Genomic DNA, 16,470 nt, shown 5'->3' with positions numbered 1-16,470 from the left:
AGCACAAGCGCCGGGGGGTTCGGAGACCACAAAGACCTCCCGATTTGGCAGCTTGCATTCCCGGAATGGAATGACAGCGAAGTTCGAAGGGGTGAAAGTTTGTGAAAGTTGAAAGGGGTGTGGTGATGACGCGGACTTTGATTCCGTTTCCGACTGTGGCATTGACCCCGGCTCCCTTTGACGCGTTTCGACCTTGACCAGCCCCCGCCTGTTGAAACGGTATAAAGAGAGGGCCACTCCCTCGCTTTGTCCCCCATCCTCTCTTCCTCTTCCTCTCCCATCTCCTCTCAGCTTTTCTTCCCTCCCACTCTCTTCTCTCCCTTCGAGGACGCGTCTAGTACTCTCGGTGGCACCCATCCTCAACCTGGTCAAGGTGTGTATATGCGTTGCCGCCGCCGGCGATGCCACTGATTGTTTATAATTTCTAGGCGCAAGGTATCTACGACGGCTTCTGACTGGCTTTGAGTGAGTAGGTCTCCCCTTTGTCGAGTCTTTCGCCGTGTTGACGCTGCCTACTCTATAGTTCTATGCCCGCGAGTGGCGTGTCTATGTTCTGCTGGCTGTATGCGTTCGTCTGCTTTGACTCGCTGACTTAGAGGTCGACACCCGCGACGGGTCATCAAGGTTGGCTAGTGGCGACAGCTTAGCAGCAAGCGCCCGCGAGTGGCCGAAGCATCGATAACTTTGGTGTGTGTATTGACGTTGGTATCTGAGTGTTGCTTCCGTCTTTGCGCATCCTAGCCGTATTCTTGAGGTGTGGCCTGCGAGCGGCTGAAGCGCCCGCGACGGGCCGAAGGTACATTAAGTTCTCGTTGTCTAATTCTCTCTCTTTTTCTTTCTTTGCGACCATCGGTGCGGGCCTCAAGAGTCCTGGACGTCAAGCGCCTGCGAGCGGCATGAAGATCTTCTGCAGCTGAGTTTAGCTTGTGTTTTCTTCTTCTTTTGTTGTGGCTTTGAGTACGTGAGTGGCTTGTTTCTGGCGACCTTACTTTCTTGTCGACGCCTACGATGGCTCCGACCGTGGCCATCAAGAGCCATTGACATCGAGCGCCCGCGAGCGGCTTAGAAGACACTGTGTTGATTTTCTTTGGTTCTTGCACCCTTCGTTTGCTCTGTTTTCTTGTTGCTACTGACGACGCCCGCGAGCGGCTTACTTCAAGCGGCCACGAGTGCCATTCTTCAAGTTTCCCTGCTTTCTAAGCGGCCGCGAGCGCCATCTTCGGGTTTTGTTCTCTTTGCTTTCCTCTACTTCCTCTTTGCCTGTTTCAATCTCGTCAGTGCCTTGGCATCCATCAAACGGCCGCGAGCGCCAGCATCAATTTTTCCCTTGCTTCTCTCTGCTTACTTATTACCTTCTTTATCTCTGACGACTCCGACGCCCGCGAGCGGAATTTTTCAAGCGGCCACGAGAGCCACCTCAAGAAGGGCGCTGCGACGGCGCCAATGTTCCCTTTCCTTCTTTACGGTACGCTTTACTCCTCTCGAGTCCGAGGGCTTACACTAACCTCGCTTGTTCATAGGGTTTTTATAGGTTTTTTCCCGGATGTGATACAGGTACGATGTATTCAAACTCTCTCTCTACTGTGCCAGCAAATGCTGAGAATCGGACTCGTTAAATCTTTTTGGAACGATCCCGGTTGTTCTGCGAGCGCCTGACATGTACGTCCCTTTGTTCATATGCCTGTACCAGCAATTGCTGAGAACAGGATCCTCGAGGTCTTTCTGCCGTAGACGCTGGGCGGTTGATGCGTGTCTCTGAAGCGTCTCACAAGATATGAAGCTAGTCATTGTACACTAAGTACTGTTTTGTAGTCCTAGCTAGACGTGAATAAAAAGTCTCGTTTATTTTTCTCTTTGCGTAATATATTTCGGTTCTCAATAATAACTGTGTCGGCAACGTCTACTCACTGTAGGTGGCTGATTTATATATGAACCGAAGGAGAATAGTTAAAATCTCCCTGTCGCCCTGCAATGGCATGTAGTTCTAAGCCGGGCTTTATGACTCGGAAACACGAAAGAAGTTTATGTTCTAGACCTCCGGCAAGGATTTGACTTGGAGCAATGGTCCGTACTTGTACTAACCATTCGGCATTGCGTACCTTTTTGCCAGCAACTTTGCCATCACTTTTATTAAAGACGAAGTTAGCGTTGAATGATCGATGTACTCCTTAGAGTTGCCGTATTTGGTGAACTGGCTGGAACCAAGACGATGAAACTTGGACTTGGACTCATTATCAATCCAGATAACACACCTCGTCGCTGTGTAGAGGCTAAAAACCGCGAAGATTAACACTTCGTTGGTCAGTATTGTGGCAGGAGAGGGTGCTTCCAGGGGTCGATTTGAGCTGGTTTCTCGAACCGCGGCAACGCGCGTACTCCTAGAAGGAGGTCAGTATGACAACCGACCACCGGAATATAAAAACATGGATAACATGCGACTGCCAGTGGCGCCTTGTTTAAAGTTCGACCGTCGGGGCGTCCGCGTCAACATTGGCGCGCAACGTGAATCAAGGGTCCTCACCGTTGTCATCCCGGTCTTTCCCACGATGGGCTGCGACGAGCGGGCGCGTGTCCGCCGGTCCGGGGCGTCGTTGAGTTGGTCCCTGTTGGTCCCTGAGCATCTTTGTGGTGTCGATGTGATCCCTGAGTGATGTCCTCGCCTGCAGCCTGTCTTCTGAAACAAAGTTAGGTTGTGCCTTGAGATTGTTATGTAAGATGCCGCGACCCTTCAGCGCAAGACGTCATGGCGATGCGGTTGCAGGAGCTGATGCGAGCTGCAGGCGAGCAGCGATGGAAAGGAGTACTTCGTGGAAGACGGTGGTTGCGCCCCCCCGAGATTGGCGGACACAGAGTCTGGGCGAGGTGCTTTCCTGCGTTCTGATTGGCTAGTGCTTAGGCGCCCAGCCTCAAGTCCCAGGGCAGGCGGAGAAGTTGACCTGATTGGATCGAGTCGGCAGGGAGAAGAGTCGAGACAAAGTACGCTAGGTGCATGCGGATATCAGGGCGCGGATCCGATGCGACGGAGACGCGAGAAATGCCTTGCTATAGGAACGAGCGTTACCGGATGCTGGGCGGGACGAAGGATCGTGCCGAGAAAGCGAAGAAAGGAAGAACGGTCTGCTTCAGGCTTCAAGCTTCAAATTTCAAAGCTTCAAGCCAAGCTTCATGAATGACAATGACAGCGAAGGTTGTCAGGGCAGAATACAAGAGCCTATCAGTGATTTCAAGACCGTAAACGACGATCGCAAAATTGACCCCAGAGTAGAACTAGCAGCGCCACTTCTGTGTAGAGTTGAGGCGGATATGTAAAAGAGGGGGGCTAGTGTGTGTCCAAGTGGAGGGCTGAACTGAATTACAAAGTACCACCTCCTTTCTGGGCTGCGCAGCCTCGGTCCTTCCAAGAACGTTTCCATGACTCCACCTACTCCCGCGGCCCACTCGAGTTCGGCGTTCTTGAGTTGACGGTCGGGCCTACTCCACGCAATTGGCCGAGACACGAGGGGATGGAGGGAGGCTTGGGTATTTGTAGTGTGTCCCTAAGTTGGTTAAAGTAGCGGGAGGGAACAAGGGAGGCGGCAGTGGGTGCCAGGTGACAGCGGGTGCTCGGGAGTTGTAGCCGCTTATTAGCTGGCAGGGTTGACCGTTCGTTCGCTTAGCTCTAGCTACTTCAGCATCTTCTCCTCTCTCCCATTCTCCCACTCGCACACTTCCTCCTCTCCCGCCCCGACTACAAAACACGCACACTTTTTCCTTCCCCCTTTCTGCTTATTTTTCTCCCCTCGCTCCTTTCCTACGACCTCCGACGAGCACGTTTCACTTTTCCACCACATCATTTTCTAATTACCCACAACGACATGGTCCGCGTATCGACGTCCACTGATGACCCGCTTACCCTTCTTATGATGCCCCCTCCAAACGAATCCCCAGAGGAACGTGCCGTTCGTGAGCAGGCAGAAGCAGACGCACAGGCCCGTAGCGACGCGATCGACGCGCAGATCGAGAAGGACCGTGCCGCGATGAAGCGCAGGAAAAAGGCCGTCAAGGTCCTTTTATTAGGACAAAGTGAGAGCGGTGCGTCGTTTACTCTCGTCTTCCCGTCCCCTCCCGTGTCCTTGTGGACACCACATTTCCGCTCTGCTCGGACGAAGATGCTGACGCCTTCCTGTGTTGCTAGGCAAGTCCGCAACGCTCAAAAGTGCGTATATGCGTTCCGATCATTCCTCATATATGAGTGCTAATTAATCACGCTCGACTGCGTGCAGACTTCCAGATGCAATACGCCCCCGCCGAATGGGCCGCCGAGCGCGCGTCCTGGCGCGCCGTCATCCAGCTCAACCTCATCCGCTCCGTCCTCCGCATGCTCGACGCCCTCGTGCGCGAGATGCAGGCCGCCTCCGGCTCCCCGCACTCGCCCGCGGACTACCTCTCCGACTCGGACGGCGAGGCCATCTCGTCGTCCTCGCGCCCGCACCCGCACTTCGCCTTCACGGACAAGCACCGCTTGCTCAAGCTCCGCCTCGGCCCGCTCCGCCGCGTGCAGGAGGACCTCATGCGCCGGCTGGGCCCTGGGTCCGCGGAGGTGACCAGCGGCGGGAGCGCGCTCGCGGTGCCGTGGTCGAAGGACGGGCGGCCGTCGTCGGCTGGTGGCGGTGGGCGTGGACGGTCGGCGTCCTCGCCGAGGGATGAGGAGCGGAGGCAGTCACACGAGTTTGGCGTGAGCTCGACGAACGGGTGGAAGAGCGCGCTTGAGAAGATCAAGTGGGGCAGCAGCGGTAGCAGCGGTAGTAATGGGGATGGCGCGGCGGCCCAGGGGGCGCAAAGAAGGCGCGAGATCGAGCTGGACGAGACGACGGATGTGATTGTGGGGTGCAAGGAGGACATGAAGGTGCTCTGGGAGGACCCGGTTGTCCGCGAGGTGCTGGCGCAGAGACGGAAACGGATAGAGGATTCGCCTGGATTGTGAGTATTCTCCGTCCTCGTGTTGTTCTTGCATTTTTCGATGCCGGCCATCTTCCTCTCTCTTGGATTATTCTTAAACATCTTGTTTGTTTGGTCTCGTCGATCCTGATCACCGTGCACAGCTTCCTTGACGACATTGATCGCGTAGCATGCAAAGATTACGAACCTAATGACGAAGACGTCGTGCGTGCCCGTCTGCGGACGGTTGGCGTGCAAACATACCAGTTCACTATCGAGAAAGGTGAGGTGTCTCCGGGAGTATATGAACGTCTGGCTCGACCTTACATCTCCCAATGCCAGGTCGTGCAGCAGGACAAGACTGGCTCATGTACGACGTCGGCGGCACACGCTCCTCCGTACGTCCTCCCACCTCAATCCACCCCCTTCCCTTTGCTCAACCTCACCACCCTGTCACAGCGCACAGCCTGGGCCACGTTCTTCGACGACATGGACGCGATCATCTTCCTCTCCCCGCTCTCGTGCTTCGACGAGAAGCTGCGCGAGCAGCGCAAGGTGAACCGGCTCGAGGACTCGTATCTGCTCTGGCGCGCGGTATGCGAGAACCGCGTGCTCGCGCGCACGCAGATCATCCTCTTTTTGAACAAGGTGGACAGGCTGCAGGCCAAGCTCGCGCGCGGCGTGCAGGTGCGCGAGTACATTACGAGCTACGGGGACCGTGCGAATGATGCGCAGACGGCGATGAAGTGTAAGTGGCCATTCTTTCTTTTGTCTATTTCTCAGTCCGTTTTCATTTTGTTTTCCCGGATTGTTGTGAACTGGGTTGTGCACGGAGTGCTGACACTGATTTGTTTGACAATATCATAGACTTCCAGACGCACTTCCGGGACATCATGAAGGAGGTGTCACCACACCCGCGCCCCTTCTTCGCGCACTTTACGTCCGTCGTTGTGAGTAAACTTTCTTCAGCGTTTGCGCTTCTTCTTTTTCCCTGTTTTTTTTTGTGTCTTCTTGCTTTCAAAGTCGCTCGCCGGTGACCACGGACACCGTTGAGGCTTTTACACGGCCGCCGATCCCGCTTGCATGGGCTGGATTGGCGGCGAACTCGTATTGGTGTTCGCGGTGCGCCGCATGTCCTTTTTTATGTGGCGAAGCTGTTTCGTCCGATGGGCAGGATCAGACGGGCATCACTGTCCACTGTCCAAAGGACCACTTCTGGACTTGCTTAATGGTTTCGTACCGTTCCGAAGTCCCGATATTGGGCGCACACGGTTGTCTGTTTTGTGGCTTTCATATCACGTTCGTCATCGCAACGAGCGGGCGCTAACGGTCAATTTATTTTTCCTCCTGCAGAACACCTCTCAAACCGCTGTCACGCTCAACGCCGGTAAGCATCTTCTCTGCCATTCAACACTCGTTTCGCCTTGTGTCTGACAACAATTTTTTTCTCTCATTTTTTTTCCTCGTCGCGGTCTTGTCGCACCACCAAATTCGCACGCCTGCACACGCTATCAGTCGAAGAAAGCATCCTCCGCACGCACCTGCGCGGGGCCGATCTCCTGTAAGCCAGGCCCGCGCTCCCATTTTGCTACCGCAGGCGAGACGGCATACCCCATGGCCCGATCTGTTCGTAGCATCCAAGCGCCTACGCTTACGAGTTTCACGCAGGATCTGATATCTTTTCTAGACCATAGCTCCCTCGGGCCGTATATTCATTTGAGACACGGTGCTGCACCATACGGCCGGGGCCTATCTGCCATTCAACTATCTATCGCTTTTTTATATATCTATTCTATCCCACCCCGTCTTCGACTTCTACGAGACGCTGCTTCTACGTGCTAAGCGCGGCGGCGGCACACACGCATATATGTGTATCGTGTCCGCCCGCCGCTGGCAGTGCTCATTAATTTCGCTAATCCGTGTCATTTCCCATCCTCATGATCGCCCAGACGGCAACGCGGTCCCGACACCTGGATAAAATCTTGCTTCTTTATTTGCTTTCCATTTCATTTCGTTTTCACCGCATCTCTCCATCTCTCCATCTCATCCTCCCCCATCTGGTCGCGAGTGGCGATATGTCATGTTTTTTCCACAACTTTTCTGATGGCCTGCTGTATCACGCTTCCTGTTGTTTGTTTTATCTATCCTGTCTGTCTGTCTGTCTGTCTCTCTCTCTCTGTTCCGAGCCGTCCCCTGGCCCCCCTCTCCCCCCTACTAATTAATTTCATGCGGTGCAGATTAATAGCCTCTTTACTCTCCAGTGCTACTATTATTTATCGTACTAGCCCCTAATTCAAAGCGCGATGTCACGGCGATGATTCGTTGTCTGCTACTCTCTTGTGTAGCCGGAAAATCGGGATCGTGATGTTGCGAAAGAACATTTTGCTGCGAGGTTCCAGTCCTTGGTGAGGCAGCGCTGTTATCACATGTAACATGTATATTGGTGCTACCTTCGGCTCCGAGTGGTGCCGCTGTATGGACTTCTTCAGTCGCACGTCGCCTTAATACATCTGATAAGAAAGTCAGGAATGTTCAGTTTGTTGATTCACGTACGGCATTATTGAGTAGGAGAACAGTTACACGCATTACATGAATCACAAAGGCAAAGATCATGAGGAACCGTCAAGTTGAAGATGGGCTTCCGCCGTGTTCAGCCGCTGCTTATTCTTAGCCATGATGTCCGCGCCCAAGTTCTCCTCAGGCGGGATTTTTTCCGCCGCAGTCACCGCGCCGAGAGCGTACGAGTACGCGTACCGCCACTTTTCGAGGCGCAGCGCCATCTGCGCCGCGTTGCCGAGCGCGACGACGAGCTTCCGGCGCGCGCCGCGCACGTCCGCAGTGTACAGCCCGCGCGTGTGCGCGTCGAGCGCGTCGAGCGCGGCGCCGAGCTCCGCCGCGTTCACGAACGCGGCGCACGCGCTCTCCTCCGTGCGCGGCAGGTTCGCGACGAGGTCGTCCATGGTCGCGAGGAGCGCGGCGCTGCGCGCTTCGGCCTGTGTGGACGGCGGTCTGTTCTTCGGCGCGAAGCTCCGGCCGTGCTCGAGGGAGGTGTCCATGCGCGCGTGCGCGATGGAGATGATGCGTCGGATGACGTTTGGGTTTGTGATCTGTTGGATCTGCTCGAGAGATGTTGTCCGAGAAAGACCGGGTGGAGGCTGAGTGAGCGTTTGGATCCCGGCGAGGACGTTTCGCTGCGCTAAGACGGCCAGTAGACGGAGGAGCAGAGCCGGAGCGAGAGTCTCTTCGGAAGTGCTTAGGCGTATGATCTTCTTGTAGAGCGGACTAGGGTCGGTGCGATCGACCCAGTAGGGATGGTTTTCGGCCACGTTGGATTGTTCGCCTAGCTGGGTGCGTTTGGTGTCTTCGTCCTCCTCCTCGGATGTTTTCTGGTATTTTTGCGATGCCTCGTACGCGATGGGTAGAAATGACATGATCTCGGCGTTTGTGACGCCGCATGGATCAGCGAAGTGGGTGAGTGTGGTGATGAGGCGTAAGAAGTAGACATGGCTTCTTCCTGTATTGATAGGCGGGATAAATTCAATGAAAACTTTGAAAGAGAAGCAGTCTTACGGCGGTTGAACCAAATATGCTCATACGCATCTTCCAGCGGTGGCTCAATGGGATCGTAGTCCTTTACGAGATTGTTACACCAGCTTCGCGGCATGCTGGCATCAGACTTTAAACCGTCGTCGCATGAAGAAACATACATACGACAAGAGTGTGGCTTTGTTTTGCTTTACCTCTTCAAGATGAGTAAAAGTCTTGATGACCCTCTCTGCCCATTGTCTCCGAGATGTCAGAGTTCGTAGCGCTTTAGATAGCGACTTCATGTCGGCGGCTTTCATAACCTGATCCGCAGGTGTAGGAACGCCCGGAACAGTGAACCAAGGCCACTGGAAGAGCATACAGAGAGCCTCAATGGCATTTGTGCTTGCTCCCGAGTGAGGCAACGCCGGCGAGCGATCGATAATCGTACAGTCAAGCAGTAGGTCGACGATGATAGGCCGGCGCTTCAACATATCAAGGCAGAATTTCTGAGGCTCACGATAATTCAGCAGTGTGAGAGCATGCACCGCCTTGATCGCGTCTTCCTGGGTTTGGGCGAAGGCGTAGGCGCCGACTCTGGAAGCTTTCTCGTAGTCGTTTTCTGCCCCGTCCAGAGCAGAGAAATGTTCGCACTGGGACGGAAAATGCGTGAAGTTGCTGCTCCACAGTCCGGGAGCCTCGAGGGCCACCAGGCAGATGGTCTCGAAAACGTCGGCCGCCTGCGACGCGGATATCTTTTCTAGCATGACACAGTCGGTAATGAGCAGCCTCAGCGTCTCGACGGCTCGTTGACGAATGCAGAAATGGTCATGCCGCAGAAACTGATACATAGCGCGTTCAAAAAAGATAAATAGACCACAAAGATCGGGAAGACAAACCCGAAGACAAAGGCCGATGATGTCGAGTTTGAGGAGGTCTCCAACTATGATTTCTCTTTGCTCCATTTCGGCCACAAGTAGAAGGTTTGTTATGATAGCAAACGCGCCGTATTGGACTTTAACGTCTTCAACCAGATGGCGTTCCCGAGGCGCCATGCCAAGGGTGAAGAACATCACCTCTAGGAGCCCTGCATCCACGGCAGAAGATGCCCAGGGGCCAAGGGCACCGTACTTGGTGAGGGCGGCGCTGACGTGCTCGCTGTTAAGATGCAGCTGGAGAGCTTCCTACAGCCATGTGCCGCCAACTGCTGGGTTAGCGCGATGAGCTGAAACGAGAGTTACATCGCCGTACAATGGCTTTGCGGAGAAACCCCCATTCCCCATAAGTGTCGGCAATCCTAGTGAAGACTTGTTTCAGATTAGGGGTCAGCTGAGGCTCGGACACGTCCAAGAACTCGGAGATGTTGTCGTCGGTGAGTTCCATGCAGCTAGGTCTGCTCGTGGATCGTAAGAGCTGAAAGGGGGATGGTGGTATGATGATGTCGTGCCGAGACCCTGAGACGCGCGAGACGCGTCCGCACCGACGATATACTCAAACTCATCAAAACACGGGCTTCAGCTGCAGCATCCTTGGCAGCATCCGTGGTGGCGCATATATCCTCACCTACATCTGATAAGTGTACAGAGGGTGTATGACGAGTACAAGTTCTTGACGTGCCGAGATGGTGAGCCGGAACTACCGCTTGGGTTTTCGCGACTATAGCCCCCGTCAGACAAGGCATTTTCTACTGTCGGTCCTAGCTCAAGCGCTCAGGGCCTATGTTGGCGGTTGGGAGCCAGATATACAGGGGAGGGACTGGGTATCAACGTACAACTTGCCTCACTGACCATGATTGACTGAGTCAAAGGTTGCCTTAGCTCGAGTGAATAAGCGGCGGCGGCGATGAAAATCCAGTAATGATGATATAGATACAAGCATCGATGTATGAGGAATAGCAAAGAAAGAAAACCAAAAACTCGACCGAAAGAAAGCATTGAGTAACACATGAAGAGTGGGAAGAGCGAATCCAACTCTAATCGTCCAGCTCGACAAAATCATCGATAGCGCCTGGACCACACATCGAAGGTGACATCGTCAGCGGCAGCGTGATGTTATATGGCCTCGTCTTCTCCTGAGCCGCAAGCTTCTGCTCTCGACGTATGTGGAGGAACTCCGCCTCGTGCCGCTTATCCCGCGTCAGCTGGAACCCGCAAGCCCTCCTGATGCCCCTCGCCACCCAAGTATTTGGTGTGCCCTCGAGCGTCCACCTCGGGAGCCAGTACCAGTCGAGCGGGGTGACGTCGCTCTCCGTGTCCGCGCACGCTATCCTGTAGCCGATCCCTGCGAAGGCGAACAGCATGCGGATGCTCCAGACGAGCTTCGTGCGGAAGTTGACGATGTCGGGCCACTCCTCGTTGTCCTCATCCATGTCCTCCGTTGTGCCGAAGAAAAACTCGCAGATGTTGAGCGTGTCCTCGTGCGTGAGGCCCACCTCGCCGAGTTCGACGTTGCCGATCAGCCGGCGCAGATTGTGGTCGTCGCCGCCGTCGTAGAGCCCCCATACGAGTGGGCGCCATCCGTGCTGCGAGTGGATATGGGAGACGTGGCCGACGAGCTCTTTCTTGATCTGCGAGATGCTGGCAGCGTTGGCGGAGGGTGTAGCATGGAGTTTGTAGCCTAGGGCATAGGACCAGTCAATCCAGCCATTCATTGGTTTACTCCGGTAGACGAAGTGCACGTCCATGTACGATGGGCTCATCGGCGAGTAGACGCGGTGGAGTATCTCCGCTTCTCGAGGCTGAAGAATAGACGAACGTAGGACTCTTCAAACAAACGATGTCCAAAGCAGTGACTAACCTCAGTTACTCCCGGAGCCATCAGGCAGCTATCCCAAGCCTGAAGGACTGAAATCCCTCTCTGCACAGACCCCACAGGAATCTCCATATCCGCCTCCAGCTCCCCCACACGCTTAATGATTCCACGTCGGATGAGGGGAAACGATGACGAAGGGAAACGCCGGTCGTTGTCGACGGTTATGTCCTCATTCTTCTTGGTGGTCCTGATCCGATTGAGGGCGTAGTTGGTCCATTCCGTTTCAGAGGCTTCCAAGGGGGAAAGAAGAGGGCCAAACTTGGCCTGAGCAAGTTCAAGCCCCTTGAGCGTGCTGGACGGGTCCATGAAGCGGACATGTGGGATGGATGTCTGAGTCGCCTCGCTAATGCCCGCCGCCGGCGCGTCCGAGGTGATCGGAATCAAAAGGCGTTGATAGACGTTTGCAGACGCTTTCCTGTAATATGTCTCAGAGGTTTGGCGGTTCGACTCTCTACACGACTCACTCTCTACCAATACGAGGCTTGCTGAAAGAAGGATTTGTCTTCTGATTCTTCGCCTTCGTCCTCTTCATCGCCGTAGCCTCTCTCGTGGTCTTCTCGTCTTTTCCTCAACACTTCCTCATTCCCCGGGTCGCGTGGCAGCTGAAAGCTCTAAGCCTTGTGGATACCACGAGCAAACCAGGATCCAGGCACGACTAGGGTCATCAAAACTATCTTTCTGTCTAGAGGAGACGAGGTGATACTTGGTTCACTGACGATTTCATTGAGCTCTGTCAGCGATTAAAGCCTCCTTTCTTTTCGCTCGCGGTTCCCCTCGGCCATCCACTTCTGAAGCTTATTCTGTCCTGCGCATTGCAGGTTGTCCGCATGTTAGCTTCCGGGAGAAGAAATAGCTCCCAATTTTGACATAACTGAATGTTGCATTCGATCTCTGTCGAATGTGTAAATGCACCAGCACTTCAAACTTGCCGATTTGCTCATTCTAGCACTCAAAACGCTCTTCATCACGAACGCTGTACGTATCTTTACCATCGGCGCGCATAGGCGCGCATGTACACTTCATCTGGCATGTTCGGGTCGTCATCACCGCCATTGGCAACACTCGCCTCCTCCTTCCGGACTCTCTTCAGCTTGTCCGCGTCCTCCGAGTCGCGAGACAACTGGAACCCGCAAGCACCCCTTATCCCACGAGCGACCCAATTACCAGCCAGACCTTCTAGCATCCACTGAAGCTTCCATCGGCCGCTCTCGTGGGGAGCAAAGTCCCTCTCACTATCCGCGCACGCGATCTGGTATCCGATGCCGACGCAGGCCAGGATCAAGCTCGTCGTCAAAACGAGCATGCGCCGGAACGCGACCTTCGCCTACTCATCAGCGTCCTCGCGAGGCTTCTCTGCCTTTCCGAACAGCGCTGTGTGGATCGCCAGAACATTATCGGGCCTGAGATATACCCTGCCTACGTCGATCTTCTTCCACCTCGGTCCGTCTAGACCGTTGATACCAAAGCCATCGTACTCGCCCCAGGAGAACGGGAACCAGTCGTTGGAGGTATGGTCGCGCGAGAATCCGGGCTGAAAGACCATGCCGACGCTAGGGTCGAAGTCATCGTCGCCGAAGCCGAAGTTGTCGTCAGCCTGCTCTCGGCCTGGACGAGGGGGCTTTGGATCGTTGACGACGTGGAAACCCAACGAGTACCACCATTCGTGTTTATAGGAACGGGAAAAACTGTTGTAGCGGAGGTCGACGTCGATGTACGAAGGGGTGCCCGGTGAGTAGATGCGGGTTCTCACTGTCCCGTTTTCGGGCTGGTAATGAAAAAGATCCTCATCAGCATCTGGAAGATCTTCGCTAATCGAAACCAGCCAGACGCACTCGAGTGAGCGATCCATCATCTATCTTGATAGTCGAGTCGAGCAGGAAGATACCCTTCTGGAACGTCCCTCTGGGCACTCCGATTTCGCCCTCTAGCTCGCCCACGCGGTCATGGATTGCCCTGTGCAAGATACGAGGGTTCGTTCCACCAAAAGTGCTATAGATGTCGTCATCATAGTCGTCCTCGTCGTCACCGTCACCCTCCGGATTCAAGGCTTCGTATTCCTCGGATTTCGCTGTGGATGTACGGTGAGCGACGTAGTCGTTCCATTTTCCCGACGATGCTGTGATTGGGGATAGAAGTGGACCGAATTCATGTTCAGCTCGTTGCAGGCCATCTAAACGTTGCTGGGCCATGTTCCTCGGAGGCGTGGAGGGTTGTGGAGATGGGCGTATCTGATCAACCCTTCGCAGAAGGGTTAACGATTTTTAAGTATAGTGCGACTGCCACACCGTACTATAAATTCTTCGTAGCTGGGTGGTCACTGGCTGCTAAAACCATGTTATACATGAATATCTTCGTATTCCCATGGTATCTCTTTTGGGAGAAGTGAACGAAGCACACTTCAGCACCAAAATTAACTGTAAAGCATAGATAATCGCCGGAGATCAACAACGAGACGTGGGTGGTACGCTGTCTAGGCGCGTTCCCTAATTCCCTCAGGAGTCTGCCATTGAGATCAATCACAGCAGTACTACTTCTTGTTTGATCTGGCCAACACTGCCGAAGGTCATTCTGTTGAGCCTTCGAGTTCGTCATCCCCAGGCATTTTAGATTTCGTCCTCGTAGTTATCGTCGTCGTCGTCTTGTGAATCCGAGTCGGAAGACATGCCCTAGCTCTTGGTGTGGAAAGGAAGACAAAAGTATGCGTATAGACATCGGACAATACACTGAAATAGGGTTTGTTATTCTTGTACCGAAGCTCCAGGGCCTAAATACAAAGTAGGTAATAATGTCTTCGCTCCATCTGCGCCCTGTCCATTGAATACTGAATACCAGCGTTTGGTTACGATAAAAGCCCCGATTAAGCTTTGATAGTCTTGGAAAATTGACGACGAGTCCACAACAACCTCAAAATCTTGTACACCGCTGTACGAGCGCCCGACGACCGGGACCTTTTACGCGCATAAACCTGCCGAGAACAAGAACAGAGTCAAGGCGCGTTTACGTTCTCTGATCCTTGCCTAAGCCACCTTGATCACGACCTTCCCTACGTGCTTCTGAGACTCCAAATGGGCGAACGCGTCGGGCGCATTCTCAAAGGAGAACACCTTGTCGATTACCGGGTGAATTTGCCGTGCCTCAATGAGGCGGTTCATTTCCTCGAACCTGTTCACCAAATGTTGAGCAGATACATACATATGCAACATAAGGCATGCTTACTTCTCTACTGAACCGATCTGGATGCCGCGGTAGTTGATAGCCTTGAAGATTGTAGGGAAGATGGGGATTGCAGCATCTCCCTGTAGAATAAGTATTGTTAGGTCATGGCGGGCAATGATGCGTTAATACATACGCCAGACACAGCACCGATGATATGAATATATCCACCATAGCTCACAGCCCCAACGGACTTCTCGACTGTACCAGATCCACCGGTCTGTAATGATGGTAAGCATTCTCTTCAGCCTACGAGAAACAATAATTTTCACCTCAATGACGTGGTCTACGCCTTTACCATTTGTCTACCAATGATCGTTGAGCGTTGTGCACAACAAGGAGAGCTATGGGTACTTACGAGCTTCAGCACTTCCTCATCCCATTTAGGAGTGGTCTTGTAGTTAACAACGTGACGTGCCCCGAGCTTAGTAGCGAGCTTGAGCTTCTCGTCAGAAGATGAGGTGACGATCACGTTGGCGCCAGAAGCGACAGCAAACTGCAACGCGAACCTTCGGTCACAAACGTGCCGTCAGCATAAGGTTACAAGGCATGCGATTATCGTCGGCTCACATCGATACGCCGCCGGTTCCGAGAACCAAAACCCAGTCACCTCCCTTCACGGGACGAGGGCCCGTGAGGCCATTGTACGCCGTGACAGCGGCACACCTGCAAAAAAGCAAACGTCAGTGCACAAAAACGACATAGCTACTTCATATTGCGCACGGAAGCGTAGAGCCCTCCTCATAGGAGAGGTGCTCGGGAATGCGGACTAAAGACTGCAAAAGAAGTGTCAGTCACGAGGCACAGTACCGGTGCTGAGGGGATACATACGTGTGCAGGAACAGTGATGTACTCAGTCAGCACGCCATCGATAGGCCCACCAAGACAAGTAGCCTGAGCCTGCGGCGTAATCTCGCCATGCGTGTGATCGAGCGTGAAGTCGGCGCAGACACGGTCTCCGACGGCCCAGGCGGATACTTTGGAACCGACGGCAACGATCTCGCCAGCCATGTCAGAACATGGAACAACGTTCTCCTTCGTTCTATAACAGATTTGTCAGTTGTATGTGAGCAGAGGCGCATATAGGACGCACCCGGGGAATGCTCCGTTCGTGACCAGCAGATCACGGAAGATCAAAGACACGGCATGGACTTTGATCAGAACCTCAGAGTCCTGAGGCTGAGAGACGGTCGACTCCTGGAGCTTGAGCGCGCGGTAACCGGACCCTTGACTGCGATATTCTCGAGAAACCTTGGGAAGGACCATGTCAAGAAAGCAATACGAGTGAGGGTATAGGAGATGGGGTATTATGATGTCGAACTGTGAAGAGCGATTGTGAGGTATGTCGGCCTCAACGGGAACCATTTTATACCTAGCTGTGCCACTCCGTGAGGCCTTACTAAAGCAACAAGTTCGTCTGCCAGAGACGATATCCCGTCCATGTTCGTGGAGTGGTCGGACGATAACGTTTCGTACCATTTACCCGTACCTCTTAGAGGGCCGTATGTCGTCTTGGTCAGCTCATAACGCGGTCTAAAATAAGGTCAGGATGAGTTGCCGAGAAGTCGTTTAGGCTATGTAGACCAGGTCCGAGGGCGAGCATGGTCAAAGCAGCGCGTTCAAACGCCGAGTACTATACCGGTGCGCTCGGAAATGTCTCAAGATCTTCCGTAGGAAGGTATTGGCAGAACTTTCAAGGGGAAGGTTCGCGGCAAGAGCCAACCAGAACAAGCAATAATGTCTGAGACACGTCACAAGAACATGTGGGACATGATCTGGCCGACCAGTGAACGTGAAGGCAGACACAAGAAGCAAAGAACCAAGACGGTACTTGTTCGAGAATGTTCCCGAGTGGTGGCCAAAGAAGTGACGAGGCGGACGCCACCAAGGGTTTGTGAGCGCTTATTCCGGTCGCAAGTCCGAGCAATTCGAGGGATACCGCATCGATTGAAAGAGCGGCTCACATAGGCAAAGATTGACGAGCACGCTCACATCTGGTGCTAA

The 16,470-nt window shown here is 53.8% G+C and overlaps 6 protein-coding genes across 6 annotated transcripts; 1 reads left to right on the top strand and 5 right to left on the bottom strand.

Annotated features, from left to right (window-relative positions):
* Positions 1-329: 329 nt before the first annotated feature.
* CONPUDRAFT_84588 (uncharacterized protein) lies at positions 330-1,450 on the bottom strand. Its single transcript, XM_007774814.1, has 3 exons — positions 524-1,450; positions 429-465; positions 330-373 (listed from the first exon to the last, which is right to left on the bottom strand). Exon 1 carries the CDS (start codon positions 1,026-1,028, stop codon positions 738-740), a length of 291 nt encoding a protein of 96 aa, XP_007773004.1. The 5' UTR covers positions 1,029-1,450; the 3' UTR covers positions 330-373; positions 429-465; positions 524-737.
* Positions 1,451-3,452: 2,002 nt separating this feature from the next.
* On the top strand, positions 3,453-6,961 carry CONPUDRAFT_84587 (G-alpha-domain-containing protein). The gene is made up of 9 exons (XM_007774813.1): positions 3,453-4,071; positions 4,175-4,195; positions 4,263-4,959; positions 5,082-5,200; positions 5,260-5,315; positions 5,377-5,665; positions 5,785-5,867; positions 6,271-6,304; positions 6,433-6,961. The coding sequence occupies exons 1-9, from the start codon at positions 3,855-3,857 to the stop codon at positions 6,480-6,482; spliced, it is 1,566 nt and encodes a 521-aa protein (XP_007773003.1). The 5' UTR covers positions 3,453-3,854; the 3' UTR covers positions 6,483-6,961.
* Positions 6,962-7,526: 565 nt separating this feature from the next.
* On the bottom strand, positions 7,527-9,825 carry CONPUDRAFT_157793 (uncharacterized protein; the record flags this gene model as incomplete). Its single annotated transcript, XM_007774812.1, has 5 exons — positions 7,527-8,431; positions 8,488-8,593; positions 8,658-9,284; positions 9,342-9,626; positions 9,694-9,825. The coding sequence occupies 5 exons, from the start codon at positions 9,823-9,825 to the stop codon at positions 7,527-7,529; spliced, it is 2,055 nt and encodes a 684-aa protein (XP_007773002.1).
* A 413-nt stretch (positions 9,826-10,238) lies between these two features.
* CONPUDRAFT_168438 (uncharacterized protein) lies at positions 10,239-11,788 on the bottom strand (the record flags this gene model as incomplete). The annotated part of the gene is made up of 3 exons (XM_007774811.1): positions 10,239-11,179; positions 11,239-11,668; positions 11,718-11,788. The coding sequence occupies 3 exons, from the start codon at positions 11,783-11,785 to the stop codon at positions 10,415-10,417; spliced, it is 1,263 nt and encodes a 420-aa protein (XP_007773001.1). The 3' UTR covers positions 10,239-10,414.
* Positions 11,789-12,024: 236 nt separating this feature from the next.
* On the bottom strand, positions 12,025-13,574 carry CONPUDRAFT_168437 (uncharacterized protein). Its single transcript, XM_007774810.1, has 3 exons — positions 13,086-13,574; positions 12,674-13,018; positions 12,025-12,571 (listed from the first exon to the last, which is right to left on the bottom strand). Exons 1-3 carry the CDS (start codon positions 13,440-13,442, stop codon positions 12,239-12,241), a joined length of 1,035 nt encoding a protein of 344 aa, XP_007773000.1. The 5' UTR covers positions 13,443-13,574; the 3' UTR covers positions 12,025-12,238.
* A 394-nt stretch (positions 13,575-13,968) lies between these two features.
* CONPUDRAFT_84584 (NAD(P)-binding protein) lies at positions 13,969-15,786 on the bottom strand. The gene is made up of 9 exons (XM_007774809.1): positions 15,560-15,786; positions 15,298-15,508; positions 15,190-15,242; positions 15,037-15,132; positions 14,825-14,975; positions 14,739-14,771; positions 14,603-14,686; positions 14,470-14,549; positions 13,969-14,415 (listed from the first exon to the last, which is right to left on the bottom strand). The coding sequence occupies exons 1-9, from the start codon at positions 15,730-15,732 to the stop codon at positions 14,271-14,273; spliced, it is 1,026 nt and encodes a 341-aa protein (XP_007772999.1). The 5' UTR covers positions 15,733-15,786; the 3' UTR covers positions 13,969-14,270.
* Between the last annotated feature and the right edge of the window lie 684 nt (positions 15,787-16,470).

Source organism: Coniophora puteana, assembly GCF_000271625.1.
Source record: "Coniophora puteana RWD-64-598 SS2 unplaced genomic scaffold CONPUscaffold_13, whole genome shotgun sequence".
NCBI lineage: Eukaryota > Fungi > Basidiomycota > Agaricomycetes > Boletales > Coniophoraceae > Coniophora > Coniophora puteana.
This window is presented reverse-complemented; position numbering and strand designations above follow the sequence as displayed.